Source organism: Zalophus californianus, chromosome 17, assembly GCF_009762305.2.
Source record: "Zalophus californianus isolate mZalCal1 chromosome 17, mZalCal1.pri.v2, whole genome shotgun sequence".
Lineage (NCBI taxonomy): Eukaryota > Metazoa > Chordata > Mammalia > Carnivora > Otariidae > Zalophus > Zalophus californianus.
In genome coordinates this window covers 52,880,837-52,895,054 of record NC_045611.1, presented here as the reverse complement: position 1 = coordinate 52,895,054, position 14,218 = coordinate 52,880,837, and the positions used below count along the sequence as shown (strand labels likewise).

The following is a 14,218-nucleotide window of genomic DNA, read 5'->3' as shown; positions in this document are numbered from 1 at the left end:
TAGCTTAAACCTACTGGGACTCTTACACAACCTAGTATGAATTCTGACCTTGATCCAAATCTGATGTTTTCCCTCAGTGGGCGTCTGTGTGCCTATGTACCTGGGCAGCCTCATTTTCGTGACATCTTCGGGTAGCTACTATGTGAACCTGCTGGATGATTACTGGGTATCTCTGCCCCTGTTCTTCATTGTCATCTTGGAGAACATAGCCATGGCCTGGATCTATGGAGCCAGGAGGTGATGCCCCAAGCCCAGAATCTGCAGCCATGCACCCACACAGTGAGGTCCCCTAGGGAGTATTGGCCCTCCTGCTCTCACTGTCAGACCTCTGACCCAGGGCTTTTGGAGAGCCCCCAGGGAGGTGGGAAGGAGAAGGCATGGGCTGACTCCTGGAGAAAACAGGTGTAGAATGGAAAAGTGGTGGACGGTCCCTATCAAGTCCTAGGGGCTCCTGAGCCTTACTTTTAACCAGGGTGGTGTGGGCATGTAATTCCTTGCTTCTCAAAGTGTGCTCTGGAATAGCAGCTTTAGCATCACCTGGGAGTTTATTAGAAATGCAGACCCTCAGGCTGTACCCTAGACCTTCGAATCCATATCTGCATTTTAATAAGAACCACAAGTAAATTGTATGCACACTAATATTTGAGAAACAGTGTGTAATCTAAATGTGGCGATGTTTCTAGGTGATGGTGGCTCTTGGCATCAGTTTGCTGATCATACACTTACTCTCACATATTACCCAGAGTGTGCGCAAGGACCAGACAGGCCTTGTGAGCACTGAGGGTACTGGGATAAATTACATTGAGTTTCTGCTCTCAGAGTTGAAAGAAGGAGACAGACAAAGGTAGATTTGGGGGTAGGATAGTAAGCCTATCTATCATAGGCAGCTGAGGGCACTCTGGGAACACAGATGGTTATCTAAAGAAGGCAAGGAGAGGATGCTTGAACAGAATCTAGACAGAGGAAGGGGAGTTTGTCAAGGGAAAGAAAGGGCATTCTAGGCAAAAGAAACCAATGTGCACATATGTTGGAGTTAAGAAGGTGCACCAAAGAAACCTGGCTATATGGGCATGAAGAAACTACATTCAGAGACTGGATATATTGGCTTTTATCCTGAGGGTGATGGAGGAGAGAAATTTTTTTTTTTTTTTTTTAAATCATGGGGCTGGGACAGAAATCAGACTGAAAGGTGATGAATTAGAGGCAAGAAAACTGGTTGTGGAGGTGAACAGAAAGGTTTAAGAAATGTGAAGCTTTGTCTCCCAGGCTGAGTTTGGATTGACCCCTCCCCAGGGCTGGGTAAGGCCTGAACAGGCTCCCCCAAACCCTTGTGGCCCTTCCTCCCAGGTTCCTTGCAGACTTGATTATCATGTTGGGCCGCCCCATCTCTCCCATCTATCGTTGGCTGTGGTGTTTTCTGTCTCCATTTGTGCTGCTAGTCCTGTTTGTAAGCACCCTGCTTCATCTGTCTCTGAAGACCATCACCTACTTGGCCTGGGACTCAAGCATTGTGAGCCTTCCTCTAAGACCCCAGAACCCCCTAGGGAGTGGGAGTGGGTGAGGACTTTTCAATCTCTTCTGGCCTCTAAGACTCTGTCACCTTATTCCCTGATTCCCTTAGGGATTCAGTTATCTAATCTCTGGCCTTGGTTCATGTCTTACCCCCAACCTTTGTAGCCTTCCATTTCAGAGAACCTGGGTATTCTAAACCTTCCCTTTCTCCACAGTCAAATGAGGTGATCCGAATTTATCCATCATGGGCTAAGGTCTTGCTCATCATCCTCATCATCATTACCATCTTGCCTATCCCTGCCTACTTCTTGTACACACTCATTGGTGTGGATTTCACAGTCTCCATGATTCACAGTGGGACCACGGTTATCTTCAAACCTGAAGCTAAAGGGAACTCACCAAAGTCCAATCCACGGCTTCAGGTGAGGAAAAGTCAAAAGAAGATTAATAAAATAGATAAGCAACAAGGAAAAACCTCTCTGCCATGTGAGTAATTCATCTTGGAAATAAAGACTTGGTTTATTTGGCAAAACATCACTTCTTTTTCATTTTTTTAAAGATTTTATTTATTTGAGAGAGAGAATGAGAGAGAGAGAGCACATGAGAGGGGGGAGGGTCAGAGGGAGAAGCAGACTCCCTGCTGAGCAGGGAGCCCGATGCGGGACTTGATCCCGGGACTCCAGGATCATGACCTGAGCCGAAGGCAGTCGCTTAACCAACTGAGCCACCCAGGCGCCCCAAAACATCACTTCTTTTTCAAAGTGGAACTCTCTCGCAGGCAGCTTGACATTAGAAAAGGTAAAAGTAGCACCTGCTAATGTAACTGGACCCAAGACATTTTGTTTTCCTGGATTGGGGAAGTTTTTTTTCTGGCCAGATGGCGGTTAACACAGCAGCCATTCTCTGCATCTCCTATACTTGCCCTCACCAGACACATAATAATGGTATTCTTTGACTTCCAGTATTTGGTTGATGGTGACTGCTGATCCTACTTCTCCTAGGCTGCCTTCCTCTTGGAATTGGTCTGTGTCAGGTCTGATCCCTATGAAACTAAGGTAAAAATGATGCTGGTAACTACATCAGTGGAACTTTGCCTTTGTCATAAAAAAAATGCCCAACTCCCATTCTTGCCTTCCATTGACTTTGTTCAATTCAAATGCTAGAATCCCAGGCCCTCTCTGCCTGGTCCTTCCTAAACAGACAGCGACAGTTTTCTCAGAAAGCAGTAGATTCACTAATTATGGCAAAGTGGCTAATAATTGGTGACTTCCTCATGTATCTCTTAAATACTTGGAATAGTTGATTACCAAGTCTACCAAGGGACTTAAAACTTTACACATTATATATTTTTACTATGGTTGTCTAGGAGCCTGATGGAAGGATATTTGGTAGGGAATGAGAGAGAGTAGAGGTTAACTTCAGAGACTGAAGACCCAAGGAATACTTCATTTAGGGCAAGGTGAAAACAAAATAAGACAAACAAGACACACCATAGTATAAGACACTTAAAACATACCAGAAAACAACTTAACAACTGAGCCACCCAGGCACCCCCCAAGTTGAGATTAATATAAAAGGTGCTTAGTGGATAGCACCTTGCCCCCAGCACCTGTCATTAGTAAATATAAATGATCTCTGGGGCAAACAGAACCTCTACCAAGCCTCATAGAATTCCATGAACATGAGCTCAGAAAAAGAAATCATAAAACATCCAAGGCAAAAGGTACCCTAAGGGAGGATTAGCAGAAACAACAAGTAGCAGAATCACAGCTGCATGGACCTAACGTACTGGAATTATCAGGTGCGTAATATAAACTAAAATATGCTTAATATATTTAAAGACAGGGGTGCCTGGGTGGCTCAGTTGTTAAGCATCTGCCTTTGGGTCAGTTCATGATCCTGGGGTCCTGGGATGGAGCCCTGTGTCGGGCTCCCTGCTCAGCAAGGAGCCTGCTTCTCCCTCTCCCACTCCCCCTGCTTGTGTTCCCTCTCTCACCATCTCTCTCTCTGTCAAACAAATAAATAAAATCTTAAAAAAAAAAAAGACAAAAAGTTTAAATTAAGAGGTACAAAAGACTCTCAGAAACCATCAGGGTATTTGTAAAGGAACCAAAAAGAACTTTTAGAGATGAAAAAAATCATGAAGATTAAAAACATCAATAGATGGGTTAAACAACCAATTAGAAAACTAGGAAGAGCAGCGCCTGGGTGGCTCAGTCGTTAAGCGTCTGCCTTCGGCTCAGGTCATGATCCCAGGGTCCTGGGATCGAGCCCCACATCGGGCTCCCTGCTCAGCGGGAAGCCTGCTTCTCCCTCTCCCACTCCCCCTGCTTGTGTTCCCTCTCTTGCTGTGTCTCTCTCTGTCAAATAAAATCTTAAAAAAAAAAAAACTAGGAAGAGACAAATCAAAGAAATTACCAGTAATATAGTACAGAGAAACTACAGTATTAAAAATATGAGATTAACCATATGTGAAATTTAAGTAACAAATGAACAAACAAACAAAAAAGAGACAAACAAAAAAACAGACCTAAATACAGAGAACAAACTGGTGGTTGCCAGGGGGAGGTCAGGGGGGTGATGGGTGAAATAAAGGGGATCAAGAGTACACTTATCTTTTTTTTAAGAGTTTATTTTATTTATTTGGGAGAGTGAGAACACAAGCTGGAAGAGAGGCAGAGATCAAGAATCTCAAGCAGACTCTGCACTGAGCATGGAGCCCAACTCAGGGCTTGATCCCATAACCCTGAAATCATGACCCGAGCAGAAACCAAGAGTCGGATGCTTAACCGACTGCACCACCCAGGGGCCCCAGTATTACACTTATCTTGATGAGCATTGTATGGAATTTTTTTTAATTTCTTTCTTTTTTTATTTTTATTTTTTAAAGATTTTATTTATTTGACACACAGAGAGAGAGTGAGCACAAGCAGAGGGAGTGGCAGGCAGAGGCAGAGGGAGAAGCAGGCTCCCCAGAGAGAAGGGGGAGCCTGATGTGGGACTTGATCCCAGGACTCCAGGATCATAACCTGAGCCGAAGGCAGTCGTTTAACCAACTGAGCCACTCAGGCGCCCTGTATAGAATTTTTGAATCATTATATTGTACACCTGAAACTAATATAACACTGTATGTTAATTATGGTTGAATTAAAAATTTTTAAATGTTTAATATATGAGATTATGAGACATGGAGGGTAGTAGGAGAAAGTCTAACATACGTGTAATAGGGGCTCCAGAAAGTGATCATTGGAAGAATAGGGAAGAGGCAATTTGCAAAGAGAAAAATGCTGAACACTTTCCAAAATCAAGGAAAGATAGAAATCCTTGCACCAAGGGAGCACAACAAATCCAAAGAAGGATAAATAAAAGGAAACTAGAGCACACTAAAAATAGATCTAAAGAGCAACCTGGCAGAAAAGACATTACTTACAAAGGAATAACTATTTCATAGCTGGTTTCTTTTCAATGGCAAGAGAAGCCAGGTAGTGGGAAAGTATCTGCCAAGAAGTGAGAAAATAACTGTCAGTTTAGAATTATAAATCCAGGGGCACCTGGGTGGCTCAGTCATTAAGCGACTGTCTTCGGCTCAGGTCATGGTCCCAGGGTCCTGGGATTGAGTCCCACATCGGGCTCCCTGCTCAGAGGGAAGCCTGCTTCTCCCCCTCCCACTCCCCCTGCTTGTGTTCCCTCTCTTGCTGTCTCTCTCTCTATCAAATATATAAATAAAATCTTAAAAAAAAAAGAATTATAAATCCAGCAAAAACTATTCCTTGAGAACAAAGCAAAATACAGTTATTTTCAGGTGAACAAAACAATTTTCCACTCACAAATCTTTGGTAAGGTATGTGCTTCAAGGAAAAGGAAAATGATCTGAGAAGGAAGATCTGAGACCTGAGACAGAAGAAATGTCAAGCCAAGAAACTAATGATAATGTGGGTAAATGTGAACACATACTCACTTCATAAAGCAGTAATAACAGTGGTTAATTTGTAAGGTTAAAAAAAGTGATGAACAAAAATACTGGAAAGAATCGTACCTAGCTAGAGATAGGGTATTCCTCTCAGCAGGATGACAAATATAATATTGATCTTTAGACTTTGATAAGGATTCATGTTAAAATTTCAAGAGTAACTACTAAAAAAGAAACAATCTATAATTTATGTATTAGTTAAGGTAAATAATGATAGCTTCTCTGACAGTTTCAATACAAAGTCTCAGTGACTTCGTACAATAAGATTTTATTTCCTGCTTACATCAGAATATAGTACAATATAGGCTGGAATAAGGGTGAGAGTGTTCTACATCCAGTCATTAAAGAACCAGGACTTCTTTCATCTTGGTGCTCTTCCCTTCTCTAGATTCTGGAGTTTTTGCCAGCGATCTGGTGGATAGAGAAAGAGAATGCGTTTTATAGGCCAGATCTGAATGTGGAATATATGACTTCTGTCCACATTCCACTGGCCAGAACAAAAAGGCCGGAAGAACAGAGAACACAGTTATTAGAAAGCACTAGTGGGGGGCGCCTGGGTGACTCATTCGTTAAGTGCATGCCTTCAGCTCAGGTCATGATCCCTGGGTCCTGGGATCCAGCCTGGCATTGGGCTCCCTGCTCAGTGGGAGGCCTGCTTCTCCTTCTCCCACTCCCCCTGCTTGTGTTCCCTCTCTCACTGTGTCTCTCTCTGTCAAATAAATAAAATCTTAAAAAAAAAAAAAGAAAGCACTAGTGGTTTCTGTCGCATTCACAGATCAGCAGAGGAAAAAAATCAAAGAAAAATCAACCCACAAGAATGCAAAACAAAATATAAAAGATTAATGTAAAGAAAGTTGGACAAGAAGATAAAATATTATAAATCCACATACACTAGTAATTACAATTATTTACAAATGGACTAAATATCCTAATTAAAAGACAAATATTGAAGATTGAACTGTTTTAAATCCAGCTCTCTGCCATTTATGCGAGGCATATCTATAACATTAGGACACAGGAAGATTTAGAGTAAAAGGGAGGAGGAAGCTATACCTGCCAAATACTAACCAAAAGACAAAAACATTATGCCAATAAAATTTTTTTTTAAGATTTTATTTATTTATTTGACAGAGACAGCAAGAGTAGGAACGCAAGCAGTGGGAGTGGGAGAGGGAGAAGCAGGCCTCCTGCCAAGGAGGGAGCCCGATGTGGGACTCGATCCCAGGACTCTGGGATCACGACCTGAGCCGAAGGCAGACGCCCAACGACTGAGCCACCCAGGCGCCCGGCAATAAAATATTTTTTGAGATAAAGAAGTTAAAAGATTATATTTATGAGAAGGGTACAAAGATTACAAATTGCATGGACCTAATATAGCTTCAAATGTATAAAACTAATGAATTATAAGGAGAAATTGATAAATTCAACATTTTTGTGGAAAATTAACACAATTTTAGCAGAAAAACAGTAAGTATATACATTTGAACACAGTTAACATGTTTGACATAATGAACATGTGTTGAACCCTGTATTCAGTAGAGAACACATATCTTCTGAAGCACACAGAATATAAGATTGATCACATAGTAACTCATAGCACAAGCCTCAACAAATTTCAAATTATCATACAGACCATGTTCTATGACTACAGTGTTATTAAGTCAGATATGAACAATGAAAACACAACAAAAGAAAGTCATATAATTAGACATTTTTAAAATCGCATTTTAAAAAATTATGGGGCGGCATAGCTCATAACCTCGGAGGTAGCAGCTCTAACAGCAACAGCGATTTTGAGGGATGGCGGCAGCTGCAGCAGGACCTGCAACAGTCCAGAAGTTTTTCCGGAGCTTCTCAGATGCTCTGATCGAGGAGGACCCCCAGGCGGCGTTAGAGGAGCTGACTAAGGCTTTGGAACAGAAACCAGATGATGCTCAATATTATTGTCAAAGAGCTTATTGTCACATTCTTCTTGGGAATTACTGTGATGGTGTTGCTGATGCAAAGAAATCTCTTGAACGCAATCCAAATAATTCCACTGCTATGCTGAGAAAAGGGATATGTGAATACCATGAAAAAAACTATGCCGCTGCTTTAGAAACTTTTATAGGAGGACAGAAATTAGATAGTACGGATCCTGATTTCACTGTCTGGATTAAAAGGTGTCAAGAGGCCCAGAATGGATCACAATCTGAGGTGTGTGCATCCCAGAGGACTCATCAGTCAAAAATCAAGTATGACTGGTATCATACAGAATCTCAAGTAATCATTACACTTATGATCAAGAATGTTCAGAAGAATAATGTAAATGTGGAATTTTCAGAAAAAGAGTTGTCTGCTTTGGTGAAACTTCCTTCTGGAGAGGATTATAATTTGCAGCTGAGACTTCTTCATCCTATAATCCCAGAACAGAGCACATTTAAAGTACTTTCAACAAAGATTGAAATTAAAATGAAAAAGACAGAGGCTGTGAGATGGGAAAAGCTAGAGGGGCAAGGAGATGTGCCTAAACCGAAACAGTTCATAGCAGATGTAAAGAACTTATATCCATCATCATCTCATTATACAAGAAATTGGGATAAATTGGTTGGTGAAATCAAAGAAGAAGAAAAAAATGAGAAGTTGGAGGGAGATGCAGCTTTAAACAAATTATTTCAGCAGATCTATTCAGATGGTTCTGATGAAGTGAAACGTGCTATGAACAAATCATTTATGGAGTCTGATGGTAGTTTTGAGTACCAACTGGTCTGATGTAGGTAAAAGGAAAGTTGAAATCAATCCTCCTGATGATATGGAATGGAAAAAGTACTAAATAAATTAATTTGCTATCACTGTATTGCAAAAAAAAAAAAATCATGGGTCAGGGTGCCTGGGTGACTCAGTTGGTTAAGCATCTGCCCCCGGCTGGGGTCATGATCCCAGGGCTCCCTGCTCAAGGAGGATTCTGCTTCTCCTTCTGCCCCTCCCCCTGCTCGTACTCTCTCTCTTTCTCAAATAAATAAAATCTTAAAAAAACAGCAAAGTCTTTAAAAAAAAATTCATGGGTCAAGGACTACAGCATAATAAAAATTAGAAACTACATAAAAGTAAGCAATAAGAACTGCATATCAAAATGTTGGAAGGGAGCTAAATTGGTGTGGGGGGGGTGTGTGCGCGCACGCGCCCATATTTGGCCTGTCCTGCCTCCAAACCTATTTTCCATTTAGGAGAAATCTGCATTGTGTGAGCCTTGGTGGGAGGAGCAGATGCAGTAAATTGGTAAATTTTAAGTTATTAGAAAAGAAGGCTGAAAATTGATTAGCTAAAACATCCAATTAAAGAAGGTAGAAAAAGAACAATAAATCTAAAGTAAAAGGAAGAAAATAAGCAGCAAAAATTACTGATACAGAAATACTGATATATGGGCGCCTGGGTGGCTCAGATAGTTAAGCGGCTGCCTTCGGCTCAGGTCATGATCCCAGGGTCCTGGGATCAAGTCCCGCATCGGGCTCCCTGCTCCTTGGGAGCCTGCTTCTCCCTCTCCCTCTCTCTCTCTCTGTCTCTCATGAATAAATAAATAAAATCTTAAAAAAAAAAAAGAAAGAAAGAAATACTGATATAGAAAAAAGAATCTTGGTTCCCAGTTTTCAGCAACAACATCCCCTCCCCCCAAAAACAGGATCAACAAAGTCAAAACCTGAGTCTCAACAAAAATCTGGTTTTTACAAATGCAGCAGAGATTCCAAAAAGTAAGAGAATTGAATGAACAACTTTCAGCCTTGAAAATTTTGAATCAACATAAAGAAGTGATAGCTACTGCCTGGAGATCTGGGATTTCTGATTGCCTAATAATTCTGAGTGGGTTTCCCTTGAGAGGGTTGTGGAGTGGGGGGGGTGTGAAATTTGAAGTGTGGGGTGGTTCATCAGAAAAGAACTGTTGTGGGTGCCTGGGTGGCTCAGATGGTTAAACGTCTGCCTTCGGCTCAGGTCATGATCCCAGGGTCCTGGGATCGAGTCCCAGGTCAGGCTCCCTGCTCCTTGGGAGCCTGCTTCTCCATCTGCCTCTCTCTCTGTCTTTCATGAATAAATAAATAAAAAATCTTTAAAAAAAAAAACTGTTCTACAAGGGGTCATTTTCTCTGGATTTCCTCACTCTTGCTGATAAGAGGAGGTTAATTACGGAGGAATTAAAAATTGCTGCTCTCTTTAAGGGTATGGTTCCACTTGATATTCATTGGGCTTCCCTCCTTTTAGGCCCCGCCCACTGGTTCTCCTCCCGGCTTCCACCTCTCAGCAGTAAAGTGAACTAGGAGTTGGAAGCTCCACTCTCCCTTGTCTGCCCTCTCTCCATAGAGTACCCAAAATCCAGTCATTAATTCTGTCAGCCTTTTACCTTGCCTGCCAAGCTTCCTTTTGTTCAGAATCCTAAAGTTTTCTTTTACAAAAGCTTTATTGAGATATAATCCATACACCATAGAGTTCACCTATTTTCTTTTTGCACAATGCCACCTACTTGAAGCTTACAATTCAATATTTTTTAGTATATTCATAGAGCTGCTGAATTTTGCCAAGTGCATTTTCATCTTGTTGATAGATTTTTTGATATTGAACCAGTCCTGTGAAATCAATCCTTAGTCATAATGTATTATCCTTTTGATAAATTGCTGGATTCTGTTTGCTAATATTTATTTAGTTTGTTCATCTAGTTGTTGTAGATGATTTTCCCCCTACTATCTTTTTCTAGATTTTAGTATTAAAGTGATGCTTTACTTCATAAAGTAAAATAAGGATCTCTCTATCTTTTTCTGTGATTTAAGCCAATGTTTCTCAAACTTTAGTATGCCTAAGAATCATCTGGAGAGCTTGTTAAAAAACAGATTCCCCCCCACCCACCCACTGAGAGCTCATGGTATCTTGGCTGGATAAAGGATTCTTGGGTTGCAATTTCTTTTATTATCTCTGTAGATGTCATCTCATACTCTTCTGCCTTCTGCTGATAATGCTGAGAAATCCAATGCTAATCTGATCCGTTTTCCTTTGTAACTTGTTTTTCTCTGTCTACATGCCTGTAAGATTTTTCTCTTCATTTCTGGAGTTTACAGATTTCACCAGGATATGCCCAGATACATATATATTTTTTCTCATCAAAACTGCCTGAAACCTGGTGAAACCTTTAAATTTGTAAAAATGGATTTTTTTTTTTAAATGGAAGACATTAACTTCTAGTATTAGTTTACTTATTGCCTCTTATCCGTCTATTCTCTTTACTTTAGGGTCCACTGTTATTCATATGCCAGTTCTTTATTTCTTCAGTTTTATTGAGGTATAATTGGCATATAACATTGTGTAAGTTTGAGGTGTATAATGCAATGATTAGATCTACATATCTATTGCAAAATGATTACCACAATAGAGTTAACACTTTTCATCACCTCACATAATTACCTTTTCTTATGTGGTGAGAACATTTAAGATCTATTCTCTTAGCAACTTTCAAGTATGTAATACAGTATGTTGTAGTTGCCATGTTTGTACCCTTTTACCAACATCTCACTATTTCCTCTACTCCCTAGCACCTGGTAACCACCATTCTACTCTGTTTCTATAAGATCAACTTTTTTAGATTCCACATGTGAGATCATACAGTATTTATCTTTCTCTGACTTATTTCACTTAGCATAATGTCCTCAGAGTCTATCTATGTTGTCACAAATGGCAGGATTTCCTTCTTTCTCTTGCCTGAATAATATCCCATTATTCTACATATAACATTTTCTTTATTCATTCATCCATAGATGGACACTTAGGTTGCTTCCATATCTTGGCTATTACAAATAATGCTGCAATGACCATAGGAATCTCTTTGAGGTAGTGATTTCATTCCCTTGGATATATCCCCAGAGGTGGGTTTCTGAATCATAAGATAGTCTGTAGTTTACTTCTGAACTCTTCATTTTGTATGCCCATTTGTCTATTGGTTTGTTGATCCTTTTGTGTAATTTAAAAAATTCTTGGCATATTAGGGAAATTAAGCTCTTTGTTATAAATGACTTTTCTATGAATTTGATGCCTTTTAACTTATTTTACTTTCTTATTATTTTGCCCCACAGAGATTTTGTTTTTATATAGTTGAACTTATCAAACCTTTCCTTTATGGATTCTTGTTTTTATGCTATTCTTTGAAAGCCCTTACCTGTGCCAAGATTATAGAAATGTTCACCCATCTTTATTCATACTGAATTATGTTTTCATTTTTTACATCGTGACCCTTGACCCATCTGAAATATATTATGATGTAAGGAGCATAACCTTTCCCAGGTGCCAACTGTTTCAACCCAATCACTGAATAATTCATGTCTTGCCCACCAATTTGAAATCCCACTTCATCTCACATCCTGACTTCCATCAGTAGCCAGGTCCTCTAGACTTCGTATTCTATGCCATTAATTTACCTGCAAATCTGCTCCAGAACCACCCTGTTTTAGATATTGAAGCTTTACACTGTGTTGAATCTATATGTTGAATAGCACAGTGACTAAGAGCATGAACTCTGAAACACGCCCCCTGGGTTCCTATCTAGCTAGGTTCTCCCCTTCCCTCAGTCCACAAAATGTGTTAACCATGAAGTCTACCAGCCAGACTAAATCTGCTTGGCAACCGGTGACCTCATTGGGCCCACCAGATCCGGCAGGTATCCCGGGATCTTCCCAAAGATCCCAGAAGAATAAACTTGGAGAGAAGATGCTCCAAGGAATAAGGGATTGGGGTGGGGTGGGGAGAATTGAAAGGTGCGGGCTTCACACTTAAGTACGAAGATGGTCGGGTTTCTGAGTTTGGGAACCTCGGAGCAGTCGGCACTCTGCAGAAGATGGGGCCAAGACGCCAGCAGTGGTCTATGGGCTGTGGGTCCGGAGCCCAGACAAATGGATCAGTGTGCGCACGCCTAGGGGCTGGGCTCAGGTGTGAGCATTGCCTAAATCGCCTTCCGGCTGCAGCGAAATATTAAAAATCGCCTCTGGCCCCAATAGTGGTGGTTCCCTCGGACCTTCGTCGCGCGCCCAGGCCACCCCCAGCCCCCCGCCACGCCCGCAGAAGCCACCTGTCTTCTCCAGACTCGCGCGTCAGTGGCGGGTAAAGCGGGGGCGGGGAGTGCAGTGGTCCCAGCTCCTAGCTCCTGACCTCTCGGGAAGCCAGGCGTCTGTTACGCCCAGCCACCCCCCTCCACCTTTGGACCTAGACCACCGAGCCTCCCCTCCCAGCTCCCTTTCTTTCCAGGAATTTAGGAATCCAGGATACCCTGAGTCTGGGAGGGGCGGGTTGGACCCCTGACACCGAGGGGCAGGGTAGTAAACGCCAGCTGGTAAGCCAAAGTCTGGTGGCACATCTTGCCCCTTCCTCGCTCCCCATCCCACCTCCCCTCTCCTCCCCCATTCTCTCTCTCCTTACTTAGGTCTCGGATTGGCCCGCCCTGGAGACACCAACTTTCCCCAGCAGGGTCACCTGGGCTGAGTCTGTGGGGTTGGGATGCTGTAGGCGCATCCTTCACTGACTGGCTCCAGAGGTGGACTCCTGGGACTCTCCCATCTGGATCAAAGAGTTTCTTAGCTGGTCTTCAAACAGGTTGTCGCTCCTTTGATTCTCTGATAGCCCAGCGGAGAGTAAAGAGCAGGGAGCCTGGAAGCCAAGAAAGACTGAGTGCACATATCCAGGTGGGGCTGGACTGGTGACAGAGACAATCCCAGGCAAGTACTGTACCTGGGCTGACACCTCTGGGGGAGGTGAAGATAGAAGGAGCATTGGCAGTAGAGTGAGTTGCAGGTACAAAGCCTTGATAGGGTGACAAGCAGGTGACTGCAGCTGCAGGTAGGGTAGGACTTGGGAGGAGCAGGAAGGAGCTGCCCTTGAGGAAGGGCCCTGGTGCGAAACCTAAACAGGGCTGAGTCCCCTCAGGAAGATTTGAACAAATGATAGACTTGGTCAGGTTTATACAATGATGCTGGGATATTAAGAACCCATTAAAGATCATATTTTTATTTTATTTATTTATTTTTTAAAAGATTTTATTTATTTGAGAGAGAGAGAATGAGAGGGAAGAGGGTCAGAGGGAGAAAAGATCATATTTTTAAAGAATATCACATAGGAAATCACTCTTGATATAGTGGAGATATATATATAATCTCCAATATTATCTGCAATTTGTAAGTAATACAAACACATATGTTCATAGAGTATAAATATATATATTATATACTGTATTTAACATTATCTAGTACATAATATATATTAGTAATATCCAGTTTGTAAGAAATACACGTGTGTAAAATATTCATATATACATACACTATGATAACACCCAATTTATAAAATTGGCTGTGCCTCCTTCCAAAACCTAAAGGGAGTCCCAGCAAAAAGAAGAAAGAAAGGAGGGAAGAAAGAAAGAAAGAAAAAAAGGAAGGAAGGAAGGAAGGAAGAAAAGGAAGGAAGAAAGAAAAGAAAGGAAGGAAGGAAAGAAAGAAAGAAAGAGAGAGAGAGAGAAAGAAAGAAAGAAAGAAAGAAAGACAGACAGACAGACTTAGAAGAGCGAACATTTAAAATCATGGTATCTTTTAAGATTGTGTACATTTTGCACCTAGGTTTGCAACCAAAACCTCAAAACCTAAAAAGAGGCCAAATGGCTTACCTTACAAATAGCGTCAACCCTGAGCTGTCTTTTTGAGTCAGCAGGTTGAACTGAGCTGGATTGTGTGCAGCTTTGGT

At 41.6% G+C, this 14,218-nt stretch overlaps 2 protein-coding genes across 11 annotated transcripts in view; both read left to right on the top strand.

Moving 5' to 3' along the window:
• LOC113936639 (orphan sodium- and chloride-dependent neurotransmitter transporter NTT5-like) overlaps positions 1-14,218 on the top strand; it is a 117,445-nt gene that overhangs the window by 84,192 nt on the left and 19,035 nt on the right. For 4 of the 10 annotated variants that reach the window (XM_027620113.2, XM_027620108.2, XM_027620110.2 and 1 more), the window contains 3 exons: positions 78-237; positions 1,348-1,510; positions 1,728-2,034. The exons of 2 other annotated variants lie outside the window; for them this stretch is intronic. In XM_027620113.2, coding sequence (XP_027475914.2) covers positions 78-237; positions 1,348-1,510; positions 1,728-2,006 — 602 coding nt within the window. In that variant the 3' untranslated portion in view covers positions 2,007-2,034. Of the gene's footprint in view, positions 1-77; positions 238-1,347; positions 1,511-1,727; positions 2,035-12,628; positions 13,204-14,218 lie in introns of those variants that run through there. 4 more of the 10 variants (XM_027620112.2, XM_027620111.2, XM_027620105.2 and 1 more) reach the window with 3 other exon arrangements.
• LOC113936640 (protein SGT1 homolog) lies at positions 7,229-8,271 on the top strand. Its single transcript, XM_035725336.1, has one exon. It carries the CDS (start codon positions 7,283-7,285, stop codon positions 8,231-8,233), a length of 951 nt encoding a protein of 316 aa, XP_035581229.1. The 5' UTR covers positions 7,229-7,282; the 3' UTR covers positions 8,234-8,271.

Excerpts from the sequence above, each read along its gene's own strand:
- LOC113936640 (XM_035725336.1), top strand. The coding sequence starts at position 7,283 with ATGGCGGCAGCTGCAGCAGGACCTGCAACAGTCCAGAAGTTTTTCCGG.